The sequence below is a fragment of the Homarus americanus genome, unplaced genomic scaffold (genome assembly GCF_018991925.1).
Source record: "Homarus americanus isolate GMGI-L3 unplaced genomic scaffold, GMGI_Hamer_2.0 scaffold30108, whole genome shotgun sequence".
NCBI lineage: Eukaryota > Metazoa > Arthropoda > Malacostraca > Decapoda > Nephropidae > Homarus > Homarus americanus.
In genome coordinates, this window is record NW_024748109.1 from 7,414,208 (window position 1) to 7,434,424 (window position 20,217).

At 41.0% G+C, this 20,217-nt stretch overlaps 1 protein-coding gene across 1 annotated transcript in view; it reads right to left on the reverse strand.

Annotated features, from left to right (window-relative positions):
- Window positions 1–7,714: 7,714 nt before the first annotated feature.
- LOC121880103 overlaps window positions 7,715–20,217 on the reverse strand; it is a 38,513-nt gene continuing 26,010 nt past the window's right edge. The window contains exons 13-25 of the mRNA XM_042387158.1: window positions 17,458–17,801; window positions 14,080–14,232; window positions 13,299–13,404; window positions 12,878–13,028; window positions 12,255–12,358; window positions 11,612–11,757; window positions 11,231–11,399; window positions 10,681–10,825; window positions 10,340–10,488; window positions 9,742–10,001; window positions 9,223–9,407; window positions 8,777–8,928; window positions 7,715–8,642 (exon numbers count right to left, since the gene is read on the reverse strand). Of these exons, the coding sequence (XP_042243092.1) occupies window positions 8,591–8,642; window positions 8,777–8,928; window positions 9,223–9,407; window positions 9,742–10,001; window positions 10,340–10,488; window positions 10,681–10,825; window positions 11,231–11,399; window positions 11,612–11,757; window positions 12,255–12,358; window positions 12,878–13,028; window positions 13,299–13,404; window positions 14,080–14,232; window positions 17,458–17,801 (2,116 nt within the window). The 3' untranslated portion in view covers window positions 7,715–8,590. The remainder of the gene's footprint in view (window positions 8,643–8,776; window positions 8,929–9,222; window positions 9,408–9,741; window positions 10,002–10,339; window positions 10,489–10,680; window positions 10,826–11,230; window positions 11,400–11,611; window positions 11,758–12,254; window positions 12,359–12,877; window positions 13,029–13,298; window positions 13,405–14,079; window positions 14,233–17,457; window positions 17,802–20,217) is intronic.

The following is a 20,217-nucleotide window of genomic DNA, read 5'->3' on the forward strand; positions in this document are numbered from 1 at the left end:
TCAATATCAAAGACTAACGTACTTTGTAACGTGTGTCGTATGTAAGTTTTGCTTATATTTTGTAATAATAATGAAAGAGAAGAAACTCAAATGATGTATTTACTTATAAATATTTACTGTAATCGGTTTTGTAAATAGAGTATTACTTGCTGGTGATAGAATTCTGGCAACCTGTTTACCAGCACAATTCACAACGAAATGTATTGACTGTAGCCAAGTTGACATCAGGTATTCACTAAATTAGATTATTATATTATTGTTATCTGATTGAAGGTTGAATAATAATAATCTGTGTTGTAATATATAGTTATCGTGGCCGTCACCCCTGCGGTAGGAAGTGGCCACCAAACCCTCCCCTTCCCTCCCCACAGGCACTCAGCTGGACGATGTTGCCATTATTCTACCTATTTACCAATCCACTATTATATATATACACTTAATTAATCTAACTTGACATTAAAAATGGGATATAGTTGTGTATAGTCGTCAATATTTTAGTTACTAGTTCCTCATTGTATGGCAAGACGGATATAAAATTGCATAAAATTACATGTTGGTATCTACCCTATTCCCTACGACCCTACGACCTCTTTAACATAGACTACCACACAATCAATTAAGTAACAAAGATGTAGTGATATTCTAGGGAGCCAATCATTAGAATTTGGATATTGACTCTAAGAAATAGTTATTACTGACGAAATTTAAGTACTAAAACACAAATACTCTTATTATAGTGGGCAGATATGGGGACTAGGGGTAAATGTACTCTGCTATCTAGTTCAGTCAGGAGTATGGGCTTTAAAGTTGACAGATTCTTAGGAATGTGTTTTTTCTTCATTGCCAAGCAGGGCCGTCCCTAGGGGGGTGCGGGGGCCGGGGCAACTCAGCCACTGCGGGGCCCCACCAACCCCCATGGGACTGTCGCTATGGATGGTAAGGTCACGGTTGCGATGGTGGCGTAAGCCGTCAGGTCAGATTAACCAGTCAACAGGTAATGTGTCCGACGTCACTGGATCTAGTGCTGGGCCCCGCGGGGCCCCCACTCGCGCAGGGCCCCGGGCGGTCGCCCATGTTCGCCCCACCTAAAGGACGGGCCTGTTGCCAAGAATGGAACTTCTTTAAATACTCTGCCATAAATATATATATTGTGTAAAATGATTTTGTCATGTTATTATTATTATTATTATTATTATTATTATTATTATTATTATTATTATTATTATTATTATTATTATTATTATAAGAGTTGACGTAAACATTAATTCTTGTTATATTAAGGAAATCTATGTTTTTCACGACACTCTTATTATCAACAGTCCCCATATAAATAAGGCTTACGGTAGATAACTCATCAGAATGATATGAATACACCTATCGCGACTCTTATCAGTAGTCTTGCTTTATGCATTACATAACTAGATTTAACAAACGCATACAATCCTACGCCATGTGACCTTTAAATTCCTCCTTCATGAAATTTCTGGTGTTCATGCGCTTATCCATACAATACCAAATTTCAGTTGTTTATTGTCAATACTGTAGTTGCGCACAGCTAACAGCCCACAGGTAACTCATGACCAGACTCTGTGTTTTACATACATGGATTTTAAACAAGAAAGGAATCTATGAAACCACTCACTGAGGTTTTCAAGTTTTAGTATTATTATCAAACAAGACTGTGCCATCTATAGCAGGGCATTTCTAGTTATTTAAGCGACTACTAAATTGAAAAAGAACATGAAATTATGTCTAAATAGACTTATTTTGCCCGACTCTTACGTGTATCCTGCCGCGGTCTGAACGGCTACTCGCCTGGTGTTGAAGCGTAACTCACGGGGTGGAATGTTTTATAACTTCCTGTGCTTCATTTGTTTTTGTTTTGTTTTTTCGGTAATTTTTGCTATTGGTTTATGATTACTATTATTGCCGTCCTATACTTAACAAAATAAACCAAAATAGCAACTTTTATTAATATACTGTATAGGCTTTAAAAGTGTATAATTGTAATGTAAATGATAAGCCAAACAGTTGATCAAGGCTCCATGATGGTATATTAGACGAGAACCTCATTATGGGAATTTAAAACAAAAGTTTTCCCCTACTATAATAATCCCCTTCCTTAAATTGGATCCTCATTATTAACTGCTACCTCTTATCAGAAAGTGACAACATTACCCCCCAAAAACACTGTGGTAAGAGAAAGTGGACCCCATAACCCAAGTGGTACTGTACGTTACGGCCGGTGCAGACACACACTGCCCTCCACCGCCTCCATTTCCCCACAATATAAGGTTAAGGTTAGGTGTCCACTCACACCTGGGTGGACATGACAATTCTGCCTTCGTGTACGGTCTGGGAGTTCCCCCCGCCTGACCGCTCGCCTTGTTAATAATGTGCATGCGAGGTGTCTCTCAGGCCGCTGTACATGCAGTACGTAGTTTGTCTTTACTTTTTACCTTTACTTTTATCCTATTCACCACTGATCGGCTCGTTAGCCGCTTGGGCGATCGGTCACGTCTCTGTTACACACTGTTGGCAAGTACTGGGGGTGTACTGGCTCCTGAATGTACCTGAACCTGCTCTAGTGTTGGTCAAGTCTGGTCTTGAAAGAGCTCACACTCGGTGTCGTCACAACACTCTCTGGCAAATTGTTCCAAGAGTTCACAACTCTCACTCCGAAAAAGTTACCCCTCAAAGTCTTCTGGGCTTGTGGCTTCTTCAACCTTAAACTGTGACCCCTTGTGGAGCGAGCGTCCGTCAGCTCCAGGTAAGGGCAATCAACTGAGTCGTGCCCTTTGTGATGTTTATACACCTCAATTACGTCGCCCCCTGCCCGTCTGTAGTATAAGCTAGGCAATTGCCGATGTTCTAATCTCTCAGGATAGCTGCGGTGCCGAAGTTCTGGCACCAGTCTGGTGGCCCTCCTTTGAAAATTTTCAACCAACTGACAGTCCCTTGTATATCTCGGGGACCAGACGGGGTGACAGTACTCCAGATGGGGAAGCACCTCACCCTTGAAGATAGTTACGAGGGACGCCCGTCTAGATATCTGAACGACCTTCTTATAAGACCTAGTAATATATTTGCCTGATTTACCTTCTTCTCACAATGGCCCGAGAACTTCAGCTCATTGTCAACATACACACCTAGGTCCTTCTCACACTCAGTCTCAAATAGTGGAGTTTCTTCATCCCGTTGGGACATATGATACTCCTCCTTACCGTTGGTGCGCCCCAGGTGCATTCTCTTACACTTCGTGACTTTGAATTTCAGCAGCCATTTCTTCGACCATTCTTGAAGCTCACAGAGAGCTTTCTGCAGCTCTTCACAGTCTGCTTGGTTCTTAATTTCCCTAAATAACTTGGCATCACCCATTGGTTAGTTTAGACTAGGCATCACAAAAAAATTTATATAAATAAATGCGAATTATACAAGTATTATTATACCTAACCTAACCTTACATACCAGGGAAAGGATTAGACCGCGTATATAACAGTGTAAAAGGCACCACACATGGTAATTATTAGCGAGGAGAGGGGCAGACTATAGGAGCTCCCAGACCGCTTATCAGATACCGTCATGCCGGGTTTATATTTTACAGTAATGGAAAAACCCCAAATTAATATCGGATATCGTGCCATTTGGAACTAACTCACAGACGCTAATATTATTTAAAAGTTCTATGAAAGGTATCGAATGAAAAGTTACCATAATGGAATAAATTAACGTGTTAAGGAGATTAAATGACGTGTAAGTTGGAGAGAAGCCTTGGTTGTGCCCAGTCTTGCTCTCTGAGGGACACATAACAAACATTCTTATGTTCTTATATCACAATTTTAACTTTTGTATATTACTCGTGGTTTCTTTTTCCAACTTTATTTCAGGTATCATTCTGACTGATGAACTACCTGTTAATAGTGGCTCGCTTTTGTTAACTACGGGACGCCACGTTTAGTATATTTACCTTATTTACCTAATGACTAGAGGTGACCATACCGAGGGAAAGAGGCCAATGGCCTTTGTAGGATCCCTCCATTGTCCTTGGTAATTTTGTCAAGTGATATTTTTAAAGCCCAGTACTGTTCATGATTCCACAACTGGAAGTCCGTTCTATAGGTCCACCAGTCTCTGTGTGAAGAAGTATTTACTTATGTTCGTTCTCCATGTTTACTTGGTGAGCTTGGAGTTGTGTCCTCTCGTGTTGGTGGTGCGTGACATTAAAAAGAAATGTCCCGGGTTCACGTTTTCCATCACTTTCAGGATTTTCAATATTTCAGTGAGATCTTCCGTATAGTGCCTTGTCTGAAGGGCTGTTAGTCCTAAGGCCATCTACTTGGGTAATCGAGATGACATAGTTCAGCAATCATCTTAGTCGTTCTGTGTCGCACCTTTTACATAAGAACATAAGAAAATAAGGAGTCTGCAATAGGCCGGTTGGCCTGTGCATGGCAGCTCCTGTCGAGAGTTACTATCACTCTCTATCATCCATGAATCTATCTAACCTCCTTTTGAAACTTTCCAGAGTTCCCGCACTTACTACAAAGTTGCTAAGCTTGTTCCACCCGTCCACCACCCTATTTGTGAACCAGTTTCTTCCTATCTCCCTCCTAAACCTAAACTTATCCAACTTGAATCCGTTGCTCCGAGTCCTATCCTGCTCGGATATTACAAGAACTTTATCTATATCCCCTTTATTGATTCCTTTCACCCACTTAAGTACTTCTATCATATTTCCCCGCACTCTTCGTCTTTCTAGGGAATGCAAGTTAAGTTTCTTTAACCTATCCTGATATGGAAGGTTTCTAAGTCCCGGAATCATTTTTGTCATTCTCCGCTGCACCGACTCTAGTGAATTTATATCCATTCTATAATAGGGGCACCAGAACTGAACCGCATAATCGAGGTGTGGCCTGACTAGCGCAAGATATAGTTGCAATAAGACCTCTGCACTCTTGTTACTTACACTTCTAGATATAAAACCCAATACTCTGTTTGCCCTATTTCGAACATTAACGCACTGCTTTCTAGGCCGTAGGTCCGGGCTTACAAGTACCCCTAGGTCTCTTTCACAAGTCGACTTCTCTAGGTTGATGTTGTTAAGGCTGTATACATTATAAGTATTTGTTCTTCCAATATTAAGTACGCTGCACTTGCTGGTGTTGAATTTCATTTGCCATTTTTCAGACCACCCCTGCAGTTTATTTAGATCCTCCTGTAATGCATTTGCATCCTGCCCTGAATTAATTTGCCGCCCTATTTTGGTGTCATCCGCAAACTTGCTTATGTCACTGCTGATCCCAGTATCTAAATCGTTTATGTAGATTATGAACAAGAGTGGGCCTAGTACTGGCCCCTGGGGAACCCCACTGGTTACACGGCCCCACTCCGATTTAACACCATCTACGCTGACCCTCTGCGTTCTATCGGTGAGCCATGATTTTATCCAATTTAAAACTTCCCCTCGATACCATGAGCCTTAATTTTTCTCAGAAGCCTCTGAGTGTACGTGAGATATGAGCAGTTGAAGGAACTTTTTCCTATCTTTGTATTCATAGTCACGCGCTTTATCATTGCCAAATCTTTGTTCTCCACACTGCTGCCACCATTTTTTGCACTGCCTTCAGTGAATGCTTTATCACATCGCCAAGATCATTCTCCTTATCGACAGTATCCACGAAAGTGTTATTAACAGATAGTTGTGATTATGGTTGTTGAATCGCACGTGCAGGGTCCTGTATTTCGTAATGTTAAAGAGCAGTTGTCAACCTCGAGCCCATTTGAACAGATGTTGCAACACTTCCTGGCCTAAATAGTTGCTACATTGTCTTGACTTGCTGCTTTTCCAAATATCTTCGTGTCGATATATTTTCACGTGTCGTTTATATAGAGCGCAAACAACGTGGGCCCCAGGATAGAGCCTTATGGTACCCCACTGAGAACCCTTTCTTTTGTTTTCTATTCATAAAACTCGAGGTGAAGGTGAACACAAATCACACATATATCTTACCCACACAAGTTACATCGTCATTAACCAGTAATACCTCATCAGACATGACGAAGACGAAGAGTGCGGGGAGATATGATTGAAGTATTCAAGTGGGTGAAAGGAATCAATAAAGGTGATATAGATAAAGTTCTTATAATATCCGAGCAGAATAGGACTCGGAACAACGGATTTAAGTTGGATAAGTTTAGGTTTAGGAGGGAGATAGGAAGAAACTGGTTCACAAATAGGGTGGTGGACGAGTGGAACAAGCTTAGCAACTTTGTAGGAAGTGCTGGAACGCTGGAAAGTTTCAAAGGGAGGCTGAATAGATTTATGGATGATAGAGAGTGGTAGTAACTCTCGACAGGTGCTGCCATGCACACTGCACAGGCCAACCGGCCTATTGCAGACTCCTTATTTTCTTATGTTCTTGTGTTCATATGACGGGGTTGGACGCTGGCCAGTTCCCCCCGTCACCCTCCACCCGTCATATAATAGCTCCATTTGCTATATATTATTATCGATCTTTATCCATTTTTTAAATAAGTCATTTTATGTAGTGTTACGTCTTTAATCTATATTGTATAATTTTATTGTTTATATGAGAAGAATATTGTTGTTTTTTATCATCAAGAATTTGTAAAAGAAATAAATCTACCTCACGTGTAAAAGTCAAGTGTTTAGCGTGCGTGTGTGGGGGGAGGTCCGGAGGGGCAGCAACTCACCATTACCAACATCAATTCGACGCGTCATTCATACACACACACACAGTAACCAAACCAACTTCAATTTATATAACATTCCTCTTCTACCTTTTGTTGTAGCGTAAGTGAAGTAATTATTAATGTTTGTCTTTTTTCTTATATTAGTTGAGAGAAAATAAATCTATGCTAGCAGTACCAACCCTTCAAGACTCGATTACAAACTGTACTAGGCCTGTCTCACTCAAGCAGCAAACGCTCGCCCAAGGCTTAGAAACCTTCCATATCAGGATAGGTTAAAGAAACTAAACTTGCATTCCCTAGAAAGACGAAGAGTGCGGAGAGATATGATAGAAGTATTTAAGTGGGTGAAAGGAATCAATAAAGGGGATATAGATAAAGTTCTTATAATATCCGAGCAGGATAGGACTCGGAGCAACGGATTTAAGTTGGATAAGTTTAGGTTCAGGAGGGAGATAGGAAGGAACTGGTTCACAAATAGGGTGGTGGACGGGTGGAACAAGCTTAGCAACTATGTAGTAAGTGCTGGAACGCTGGAAAGTTTCAAAAGGAGACTGGATAGATTCATGGATGATAGAGAGTGGTAGTAACTCTCGACAGGAGCTGCCATGTACAGGCCAACCGGCCTATTGCAGACTCCTTATTTTCTTATGTTCTCATGTTCTTAAGGCCACGCAACTTTCACTAACCGACCAGGGGAGAAGAGCGGTACTGGAAGTTGAACGCTATTTCCTAACTTGATCACCAACAAAATGATTTATTCGTCAAAACTTTTAGAGGGTTCAGCTGTACAGGTAGAATGAGTCTGAAGCCATTCATCTTGTTATTTTTTCTCATTCTTATGATGTTTCTCTAGGTCGTTTATAGTTTATCATCAGGATCCCTCACTGTTGATCTTCCAATGTTTACATCAAGAAGGAGACTTATCCCTCAACGAATGCAATACTACCCAGTAAACTCATTGAGAATAAAATCGGTTACAGATACAATAAAATATTTGATATATCGAGAAACATTTATTTATGATTAGAATTACATAGAAGGAATAAAAAACGTCATGAGATACAATTGTTTACAATATATAGAGAATTTAAACTTGTACTTAAAATTAGAGAAGCGAACTCGATCCTTTAAATAGTGTCTGTAGAGTATTCAAGTCTTTATTGAGGTTAAGTTCTATGTAGTGTTGGATCAAAATATGTGAGAGGGTGGGGGGGAGATGAAGGGCGGGGAGAGAGGAAGGGGAATGGGAGAGACGGGGAGGGAGGTGAGTTAAAGGAGAGGGGGGGGGAAGGGAAGAGAGGAGAAGGGAGGGGGAAGATTATTACCTGACTGAATTAATTATTAAGATTTGCCGTAGACGTTGTACCTTTGTTGATGTGTTCAATGACTCATATGTGTATGTTGAACCTCTTCCTGTGTGTGTTGAACCTCTCATAAGTGTTGAATGTTAAGTATTAATGAAAATTGAACCTTTGGTGTAAGTTGAACCAGTGCTTAATGTTGGATAGTTGATGAAGAGTGAACACGAATGAGTAATTGAACTTCAGATGTGTGTGTTGCACCTTTTAAATGCGCATTGAACATCTAACAAACTGACCAATTGAACCTTTTGATGATTTGAAATTGCGAGAGGGGAGATAGGGGTTAAATCTCTGACAAAATACTTAAAAAAAAACACTTTGAACCCCTGCAAGATAAAAAAAAATTAAACCCCAATTCATTTATTGACACGTAATGCAAAACTCAACACTCAAAACCCACAAAAGAACCTTCTCGGAAAAAACCCTATCACAGAACTTAAACCACATGTTGAACCTCGACTTAAAACTCCCATTTATTACAGGTCGTCCTCAACTAAGACCTGGAGGGCGACATGCTAAGTCATAAGGCTCACCATCTCCTTAGTGTCCCCCTCAAGATCAGACTCGCTGAGAAGGAGACGAGAGAATTTGTTAATAATAATAATAATAATAATAATAATAATAATAATAACAACAACGATAATAATAATAATAATATCATCAACATTACCTTCCTGGCAGTCATAACAAATAGCACTCACCGGGCACTAGTTTTTTGGGGTTTGGGAAGAAGATCCGCCAAGGTGTCGGGTAGCGGAGTGCCTAAGGTCTCTGAGACAGTTAAAGTCACCAAGCCAGCTACCATTGACGCCCCACCGAATACCAGCGCCGGTCCCCAAGCAACTACCGAACTCTGTGGAAATAGTGTATACCTAGTGATACATGTACTAGTGTATTGTGTATTGTTTTATAGGTGTACGCGATACAAAGACTCGAGTATACACATTAGAGGTTGAATCAGTGAAGCAACTACAAAGAAGTTCCTTGATGACCCAACATCTACAGTCTTCCCCAACTTAATTCTGTGTTATAACTTTGAGACTACGAGGTATTAACACGCGATATACAACATATACACAATACATAAACATACACACATCGAGTAAACATACGATAAACACAGGTACACACAGTCGATATACATTACCAGGTAGTCAGTGATGAAAGGAGAGACAGTAGACCCTATCCTGGCTGAAACTTTGACTGCCCCACTGCCTTGGATACGGACCTCTGTAGGCAGTAGCTCCGTCACGTAAACATAAAGTGTCTGGTAGGCGGCAGTGATACACATCTTACTTAACATAGCCAGTGTCATCACCAACCAGGATATTTCTAAGGGGGAGACGATACATAGATAGATAAATGGAGAGACAGAGAGATACCGCAGGCATTAAGTACTGCATGTATATAGCTAATGTATGTATATAGTCGATCCAGACACACAGTTTATCTTTTATATAAACAATGCAGGTATAGGTTAGGTTAGGGAGATAAAAAAATTGACAAAGGAAAGGAGAGAGAGAGAGAGAGAGAGAGAGAGAGAGAGAGAGAGAGAGAGAGACAACAAAACAATACGACTTAATAGAGACAAAAAAGAGAAAGGAACGAAAGAGAGAGAGAGAAAAATAAAGAGACAGAGAGACAGTCAAACAACAATACCACTTACCTAAAGGAATAAAGGCCAGAGTGAGGATCGATATAGCACTGACGAAATAACCTAAAGCGGTGGGAATCCTTCTGCCGAAACGAGCAATGATCGGCACCGTCAGGGTATAGGCAGGGACCTCCATTAGACCAGTCAGCACCAAGTATAGAAATGGATCGGCACTTAGGGAGGCGCCGTTGAGACTCAAGCCGTAGAACACCATAGATGCGACTAAGAAATCCACACACATGATGATGACGATAACACGAATAGGCCGATTACTGTTGATGAAAGGTATAAAACGGCCCCTTTAAATAACGGACTTTCATCTCTATATAGTCCGTTAAACAGAGGAATCACTGTATAACAAAGAATCATCCCAATGTCATTTTATAAACACATAATAATTTTGTCAGGGTAACAAATTGGTGTTTTTAATCCATCTTAAATGTCAGTAGGGTGTGTGAGGTCAGTAGGGTGTGTGAGGTCAGTAGAATGTGTGAGGTCAGTAGGGTGTGTGAGGTCAGTAGGGTGTGTGAGGTCATTAGGATATGTGAGGTCATTATGGTGTGAGAGGTCAGTACATAAGGGTGTGTGAGGTGAGTGAGAAAGGCCTTACCTACAGAGGCGTGGCAGTAGATGTCGACCACACCTTCTCTTCGTCACTTCCCTGCCCTTCTGCCCCTCCTTCTTCCCCACCTCTCCGCCCTCCTCTTCGACCCCCAGGTGGTGGTGGCTGTGTCGTAACCCTTCCCCATAATCAGCACTCTGCACCCACAACAACACTTGGTTATTATATGTAATTATTAACTTCATATTCTCGAAGACAAAGACAAACAGAGAGAGAGAGAGAGAGAGATAAGGCAGATAGAGAGAGAGAGAGATAAGGCAGATAGAGAGAGAGATAAGGCAGAGAGAGAGAGATAAGGCAGATAGAGAGAAACAATACCCTAAATTTACCTGTTGGATCTCCTTCATCATGGCAAGCAGTTGGTCCCGGGGAGGTAATGTGGCCTTGTTCCAGCGGGCGGCCTTTTCCAGCACCTTCATGGCCCGGTTATGTTGCCCCCTCACGATCAGCCACCGCGGCGACTCGTCCATGAACCTGCGCACACACACACACACACACACACACACACACACACACACGAGGAGATAAAAAAATAAACAGACAATCAGTTAAGTATCTTACATGTCTTTGAACTTAATGAGACTTAAAATCTTTCACTAATAGGAGTTGTTAAGTTGTCTTGTATGTTTAAATTGAACTTGTTATTCTCAAGATATTAAATTCTCCAGTTTGTGAGTTGGTTTTAGAGTTGTGTTTTGTTGAGGAATAGTAAATATATCTATATTGTCTAAGTTCATTTGGTCTTAGATATGAAAAAAGATGAATTTATTGTCATTTTCGTCGCTTTTCATTATTTTCTTCCATATGAGATGAAAAAAAAAGATAATTTATTGTAATTTTGTCGTTATCTTTAACATTAATGAGTGATTGGGTACTCACCATAAGGCAGGGTACAGCAGTATGGAAGGTAAAGTAATGGCTAGTTGTAACCAGCGCCAGTCACGGATCAGATACCCGGCACCTCCCCAACCCATGGTACCGAATGCCCAGGGCAGAGCCGACATAATGCCTACAATCGATCTGTGTTTAGTTTCGCATACCTCCATCGCTGTCGACACAAGAATGGACAAAATAACTAAAATATCGATGTTTATTTAGAGGAAATTTATATTATATTGTCCCAGGAATAATGCGTATAAGAAATATGTCGGGAAAATTATATTGTTTAGGGAAAGATTATATTTAAGACTATAATTTATGCGTTAGTGGTTTGTTTTATATATTATCCGTTCTGTAGAGGATGTAGTTAAGATGATTTACCAAGGACGTAGAAGGTGGAAAGGTTAACACAGCCCAGGATAAAACGGCAAGCGAGGATAGCAGCGAAGTTATTCAAACAACAGATCGCTATGCCAACGGTAGTCAGCACCAGAAGTAAGGATCCGGACACAATCTTACGGCCGAACCTAGAACACCAACGTCCACCTGTGTTATAGATCATCAACCTAACCCAACCGAACCCAACCTAACCCAACCGAACCCAACCGAACCCAACCTAACCCAACCTAACCCAACCAAACCCAACCTAACCCAACCTAACCCAACCTAACCCAACCAAACCCAACCTAACCCAACCCTGTCGTAACTGCCTCCTTTCGCCTCCAAGTAAACTACCATTTGAATCTCTCTTTTCTTGAGGAAATTAAATGATTATAACAACATACACATTTGTTTTCTCTTCATTATAGTACATTTAATTATTTTAGAGAGACGGGAAGAGATAGAGTAGACAGAGAGACAGACAGGTAAACACAGACAGGGAAAGAAGGATAGAAAAGAGAAGGGAGGGGAGATGAAAAGAGACAGAAAGACAGAGACAGACAGACAGAGAAACACAGACATAAAGAAAATAGAGGGAAAGGGAGAGACGAAAAAGGGTAAATAGAAGTACTCAATGACCTACCTGTCGGCAAGGTATCCACCCAGTATAGGACTGATGAAGTTACCTATCATGAATATGCTTTGATAGAAGGCTCTCAGGTGTTGTCTCTCGCACACCAGACCGAACTGTGAAGGAGAACAGCAGGTGAGATGAGTTTCTGCTTAATGTGCTTACTGCTTAATGTGCTTACTGCTTAATGTGCTTACTGCTTAATGTGCTTACTGCTTAATGTGCTTACTGCTTAATGTGCTTACTGTTTAATGTGCTTACTGCTTAATGTGCTTACTGCTTAATGTGCTTACTGCTTAATGTGCTTACTGCTTAATGTGCTTACTGCTTAATGTGCTTACTGCTTAATGTGCTTACTGCTTAATGTGCTTACTGCTTAATGTCACTGCTTAATGTGCTTACTGCTTAATGTGCTTACTGCTTAATGTGCTTACTGCTTAATGTGCTTACTGCTTAATGTGCTTACTGCTTAGCTATATCACTCTTTAAAAATGACATCGACTTCTAAACTACATCTGATGGATAACTCAGGAAATCTTAAGTTAGGTTTTTAATCTTATGTGTGTTTTATTGTGTGTACTATTTTCTATGTATGTATGTATGTATGTATGTATGTATGTATGTATGTTATGTACCTCAGAGGTCAGGGTGGAGGAAAAGACTAAAGTATCGAAGTCCCACATAGTACAAGGAACCCACTCCTCCTCCTCCTCCTCCTTCTGCAATCTCTCCTTCACCGCCTCCCAACTGGTCGCCGTCGTGTTGACCAGATAACTGCAGGAGTCACTGTAGAAGGAGAGGAACACAAACGTACACACTGAAACAATTTCATTCTCTTATCATTGTTTACATTAATCTAAATACTGATAAAAAGATAAAACACAGAAAAAACACAAGATAATATTAAGGATTTTTTAATATATAGATATATATAATCACATCATATTTCTTAACCTACAGAACCCGACACTGTTAGAATGACTTACAGGGTGTGAATGTGGTGGACCTGAGGCGGAAAGTAGTGCTTGTGGTAATGTTAGTTGGAGTGGGACTTACGTTGAAAGGGTGGCGTTGATATAATGCGAAGGAGGGCGACAGCTGTAGCCAATGGCGGGAGCAAGGAAGGTACCACTTAGCGCCTGGGGTGGGATGATGCAGAACCCTATAATAAGACACGGTGTTACGTTAGATTTAGGTTAGGTTAAGGTTAGATTTAGGTTAGGTTTAGGTTAGGTTAGGTTAGGTTAGGTTAGGTTGTGATAATCTGTGTGTTACTTATGCATTCCCACAGTTATATAACACAGGTGATTATGTAAATGAGTTAATTAGGACTCCAACAGGTGTGTGTGTGTGTGTGTGTGTGTGTGTGTGTGTGTGTGTGTGTGTGTGTGTCTACGAGCAAGCAGGTGTATATGGAAGTACAGGTATATATACTTAATGAAATAGGTAGAGGTTAACTAGTATAAGAGATAATTATAGGTTGGTAGATAAATAGGAAAGAACAGGTAAACAGATAGACAAACAGAGAGACATAAGACTTAATGTGGTAGACAAACAAACAAACGTAGACATATAGGTGAGTAGGTAAACAATAAACAGGTAAACAAAACATATCCTAGAAAGGTAAACAAAGAGAGAACGAAACAAACAAACAAACACACACACACACACAGGTAGACAAAAGCGTCGTATAATTGGAGGAACTGTATATAAGGTGAACAGGTCTTGAGGAGTTTAATATAAACACGATACTGTAAGTGGGTGAGATGACTCGTGTGATGTGTCTTAAGTGGTGAGAGAACTAGTAGGTGGCTACAACAAGAGGACACTGACTCACAGAGGGAGGCGGCGTAGAAGTAAATATAGTTCCATTTGCCGGTACCCAACTCTGTCAGGAGATCGTCAAAAGTGCTGGTAGAGGAAACCATTCTGAAGGAGCCGCAACACCAGAGGGAATACAGTGAGTAGAAGAAACAAGAGGACTTTACTACTCACAACCTACAAAGAAAAAATATATTCACAATAAATCTATCCATGAATGAAAAATTATATACACAACTATACACAAAATACATTATACATTCAGGGGGTAAAATACACTAGTTAATCGTGAGTTTTAATCATCTATAAAAAAGCAAATTTACCATAATTATACAAAGATTAAGTTAAGAGATGTATTAAACGTGTATACAATGAGGTCAATGCCGTGTTAGGTTAGGTTAGTAGGGTCTGTCTGTACACCTTATCTTCCCGTCATTTAGTTTCAACTATTCTCTTGACTTTGGTGATAATGTGCCACACTATTGACCCTTACAGTGCCACACCTTTAACCCCTAGATTGCCTAGTTCAAAACGTAGGCACTTTAACAGATAAACACTCATAAAAATTATCCATCATTTTGCTTCACCAACAAAGATATGCAGGAAATCGATCTTCACTTTTTTTCCCCGTACAATAACAAAAGAATGTCGCGTTCTTATTGTATTTATAACTTGATACTTAGAAAAGTTAGGTCAGGTTAGGTTAGGTTAGGTTAGGTTAGGTTAGGTTACCACACTGTACTATACGACTTATTGGTAACTGTTTGTAATTACTCCTATATGGACTGATAGATAACTTTCATTTCTAATACTTTCGAGTTTTAACCTAACCTAACCTAACCTAACCTAACCTAACCTAACCTGATGGAGATGTTGATGAATCTCTATATGGGAATGGTGGCCTGTACAGAACACTTACGGTCTTCATGGAACACTTATGATCTGTATGGAACACTTAAGAATTGTATGGAACACTTATGGTATGTACGGAACACATATGGTCCATCATGGAACACTTGTGGACTGTACGGAACACTTATGGTCCCTCATGGAACACTTGTGGACTGTACTGAACACTTATGGCCTGTATGGAACACTTGTGGATTGTACGGAACACTTATGAACACTTATGGCCAGTACGGAACACTTATGGCCTATACGGAACACCTATTATCTTCATGGAACACTTGTGGTCTGTACGGAACACTTATGAACACTTATGGCCAGTACGGAACACTTATGGCCTATACGGAACACCTATTATCTTCATGGAACACTTGTGGTCTGTACGGAACACTTATGGCCAGTACGGAACACTTATGGCCTATACGGAACACCTATGATCTTCATGGAACACTTGTGGCCTGTACGGAACATAAATCACCTGCTGTTACTCGGGCACAAACACCAGCCTCATTCTGACCCAAAACAACGTTACTTAACACAGTATGATAGGATGATAACAACGACTCAAGAACCACGACGATGATAACAACATGATATGGAACACTAATCCAGTCTTGTGTGTTAGATAAGAACGTTGAGTTTAGATTAATTGTAAGGGGAAAAAAAGTGATGAGTTTGGTCTCTTAATACCATTAGCGTTTACTTCTTAATGTAGCTTTTTTATTGTATTTTTTTTGTTTATGTGACCCTGATTTTTTTTTCAACTTATCATGACCCGGAATAATGGTCTAGTTACTCTGAGGAACTTGATGTGAGAATTTGAAGTTAGTTTAGTTAAAAGTGTTTAGAAGATAGTTAAGGCTAGTGGATGGATAGAAAATAAGTATAGGTTTAGTTCATTGGACAGGCCAGGATAGAGAAACCATTAACTGTTTAAGGGTATGAAGGGCTTATGTACGTGTGGGTATTATCTGGTGTTGGTGTACGTGAGTGTTGGTGTACGTGAGTGTTGGTGTACGTGAGTGTTGGTGTACGTGAGTGTTGGTGTACGTGAGTGTTGGTGTAGGTCTGAGTTCTTCCTCATCCAAACGGGGGTAAAACAAGGATGTGTACTGACATCAAATCTCTTTTCCATTTTCTTGGCTGCCTTCCTTACTCGTGCCAGTGTCAATTTAGCCAGCTGAGTGGACATCCAGTACCGGATGAAGGGTCTTTTCAACATAAGACGACTCCAGGCAATGTCGGCAGTTTCCATCACTGAACTTCGGTATGCAGACAACCTCACCTTTGTTGCTCACAATGAACGCGACCTACAGGAGATCTTGAACACCTACGCAAATGCGTATACTCACTTCGACCTTGAAGTAAACGTACACAAGACATAGATTCTGTTCCAGTTTTTCCCTGGTTCAACAACGCCTCCACCATCCATTCAAGTTAACGGCACTATCCTCTTCAATGTTAATCATTTCCAGTACCTTAGCTCCTGCCTGTCCACCACTGCGGATCAAATGTGTGTCTCAAGCCTTTGGCAGACTCCGTACCCGTGTCTTCAGCTGTAGGGAGCTGTTATTATCAACAAAGCTGCACATATATCGATCAGTGGTTCTCCCCACCCTGCTATATGGCAGCGAGACATGGGTCACATATAGGAGGCACCTCAAGACGCTTGGGAAGACAAGAGAACAAATGCCAGTATTCTCGCTGACACCAATTGTAGGAGCATCGAGGCTGCCAAAGTAACTAATTTGCAGTCACCTAACGAATAGTAAACGCAACGCCGGCAGGCAACTGAAAAGGTATAAGGACAGTCTTAAGACAAACCTGAAAAAGTGACAAATCGACCCCCTCACCTGGGAGTCGATCACTCCACACCGTAACGCTTGGAGGAGCACCACACGATAAGGTGTCAATACTTTCGAGTTAACCCGACTGCATACCGAGGCAGACAAGCGCCAATGCCGTAACCTGTCGCCGCTCCTTCCGCTTCTAGAGTCACCTCAGAGATCACCAACGAAGGTGACATCTTTAATAACTGGTATCATTGTATCATAGCTGGATGATCGTCATACGCGATTTCGAGTTTCAGCAAAGTAGTAGTAGTAGTGACATTTAACCTGCCAGTAGGTTTTACCTGGTGGTGCTGGATATAGGAGGCAGAAAGTGTGGCAGCAAGTAGACATGTCTTAATATGGGGAGTCTTCTTAAAAACTAACACACACACACACCCACCCACACCACCCACACACACACACACACACACACACACACACACACACACACACACACACACACACCAGCAGTAGTTATAAGCACTTCTGTGTTTCTCTACGTCAGATAAAATTCCCCGCTAACTGCATCACTTCATGAGGTGTTTTTTTCTGACTCAGTTTATCTCCCGGCTGGCCTCTTGTTACCTCCTACTGGCCTCCAATACTTCCCTCCCTCCCGGCTTTTGTGACCTTTTGTGCGGCCTCTGCTCCAGTACCTCTTATGGAGAGTTGGCACTGGGGGTGAGTGTGGAGAGTTGGCACTGGGGTGAGTTTGGAGAGTTGGCACTGGGGTGAGTGTGGAGAGTTGGCACTGGCACTGGGGGTGAGTGTGGAGAGTTGGCACTGGGGTGAGTTTGGAGAGTTGGCACTGGGGTGAGTGTGGAGAGTTGGCACTGGGGTGAGTTTAGTTGGCACTGGCACTCCTGGCACTGGGGTGAGTTTGGAGAGTTGGCACTGGGGTGAGTTTGGAGAGTTGGCACTGGGGTGAGTGTGGAGAGTTGGCACTGGGGTGAGTGTGGAGAGTTGGCACTGGCACTGGGGTGAGTGTGGAGAGTTGGCACTGGGGTGAGTTTGGAGAGTTGGCACTGGGGTTGCAGTTTGGAGAGTTGGCACTGGGGTGAGTGTGGAGAGTTGGCACTGGGGTGAGTGTGGAGAGTTTGGAAGGAGTTTGGTGTCACAGTAATCCGTGATGACCCGCGAGGAATGTTCAGTGTAAACACGCAAATTGTAAACACAAACTTTGTAAACACACAAGTCGTACCCTCAGTGTTCGAAAATAAACCACCCAACCCCAGCTGGTGTTGATAATTAGAACCTTGTATTGATGCACACACACAAATAATTGGGTAACTCAGTTCTTGGTCCTGCAGACGGTATATACTGATACAAAATTGCCAGAAAACTGTATATTATCCGTATTAAGAGCTTTGTTTTTTGCTCGTTCAAGGCTCCACCAATCATAGATCAGATGCCAATTCAGAAGTATAAACGATGAAATCTGTTTAAATAAGTAACAAATGTTGTAACAGAAAGACCTACTGTATAGTATCAATAATACTTAATATTAATCACTGAGTTTTGTTTTGTTTTTAACCTACGATATATATTGAACATTGTCAGCTACAGATGGTGTACCGTAGCCTCAGTTGGGCTCGGCTTTGACACCCATCCTTCATCCCATCACGGCTCAAGGTCGGTTTAAACTGGTTACAGTCGCTTGAGCAGCTATAGTACCAGATATAATGTAACTAAAGCGTCTGATTGGCTGGAAAAAAATTGTGTGACGGGAATTTGTTCTTTATAATAACTGTGAATTGAATTTAAGACCACGTTCTCATTTATTTGTTTCAAGTGTTAATGTTTACATCAATAATAAAAAGATGATTGTTTCCATCACTAAGTATAATCTAATCAGTCAATCATAGCGTATTTAGTTTATCTGTTGTCAATGTCTCGATGATAAACGAATGAAGACAGTGTGAGGCTGGTGTGAGACATACCCGTATTTACAATCTGGTTTTTTTCTTTTCTCCAGTATTCTTTTTTTTTATTTTTACAAACATTGACGAATTTGATTCTTAAATTATTGTTTTTCCCATAAATTCTATCTGAAAACAATTTCACTCACCTTTGATCGATCGAATTTCTCCTAACTGGACGGAGGAGTTGCGCGAGCCCCAATGCCCCTCATGAGACACTAGTGTTGACCTCCCTGACAATGTTCCAACACTGACAATATGTTGTTTAAAAGACTTAACTCTTACCCTAATTTCCTTGTTCGTGAAACAGGAAAGGAGACGAAAAAGGAACTATTTATAAAAGGTAATTTATTTCTACGTGATTTCGTGTTAGTTATTGATTTTTTGTCCTTCTTACAACTTTATCAAATATCTTAATTTCTCAAAGCGAAAAAAATTATTCGTCTCACGTGATCAGCATTGCCTCGCAGAAGGACGAACACTTCATAACTTTCCTAATAATCTAACTGCAGTTATGACGTCACTTATTCAGCAAATGAATTAAAACAAAAATATTCGACATTAAAATTACTCCAAATTTAAATATATTAAACAAATACTGCATGACTTAGAACTGGACCTATTTACAAGTTTGTCAAGGTTAAACAATAACCCCCCATTAGCTCTCATAAACTAGCTACTTCACTTGCTTGAAAAGATGCACAATGTTGCACTACACTTTGCAACTTGTAACCCGACCTTCATCTTGTCTCGGGTGTGTTGAAAAAAAAATTAGCCAACGCCACGGACCGGACACTACGTTAAGTTCCGCCCCTGATTTTGGAGAGAGAGAGAGAGAGAGAGAGAGAGAGATAGAGAGAGAGAGAGAGATAGAGAGAGAGAGAGAGAGAGATAGAGAGAGAGAGAAATCTTAGATACGTAATACAAAACGTGATTAAATATTGAATACTATCAACATTGTTTACATCAAGCACCGCGATGAGGTTTGCCCTTATTGTATGTGTTGGCATTAGTGTGTACAAATGGACAGGAGACTGGAGCTGTTTGGATCATTTACTTGATTTTGTATACACACACACACTCGACGTAATACAACCCTCTAGCTGTAGACATTTCGATCCCAGGAGAAATTTGTGTAGGAGTAGAAGTTGGTGTAATAGTAGTACCGTAGTAGTAACAGTAGTAGTAGTAGTAGTAGTTGTAGTAATGTAAAACCGATAGCTGCGTCACCTCTCTCTCTCTCTCTCTCTCTCTCTCTCTCTCTATCTCTCTCTCTCTCTCTCTCTCTCTCTCTCACCACGTTGTTGACATAAGGACAACACACCAAACTCCATTAGCAATAGAGTACAGTAGATATAACCCCGCCACAATGCTTCCTCAATGGCCACTAAGATCTAGTCACCGTTGTCTTCACCTCTGGGCTGAAACATAAACACCCCCCCCCCTCCCCTTTTGGTTTTGTTTTATCTCAAGGGGAAGAGATTTACCTTAAACGAT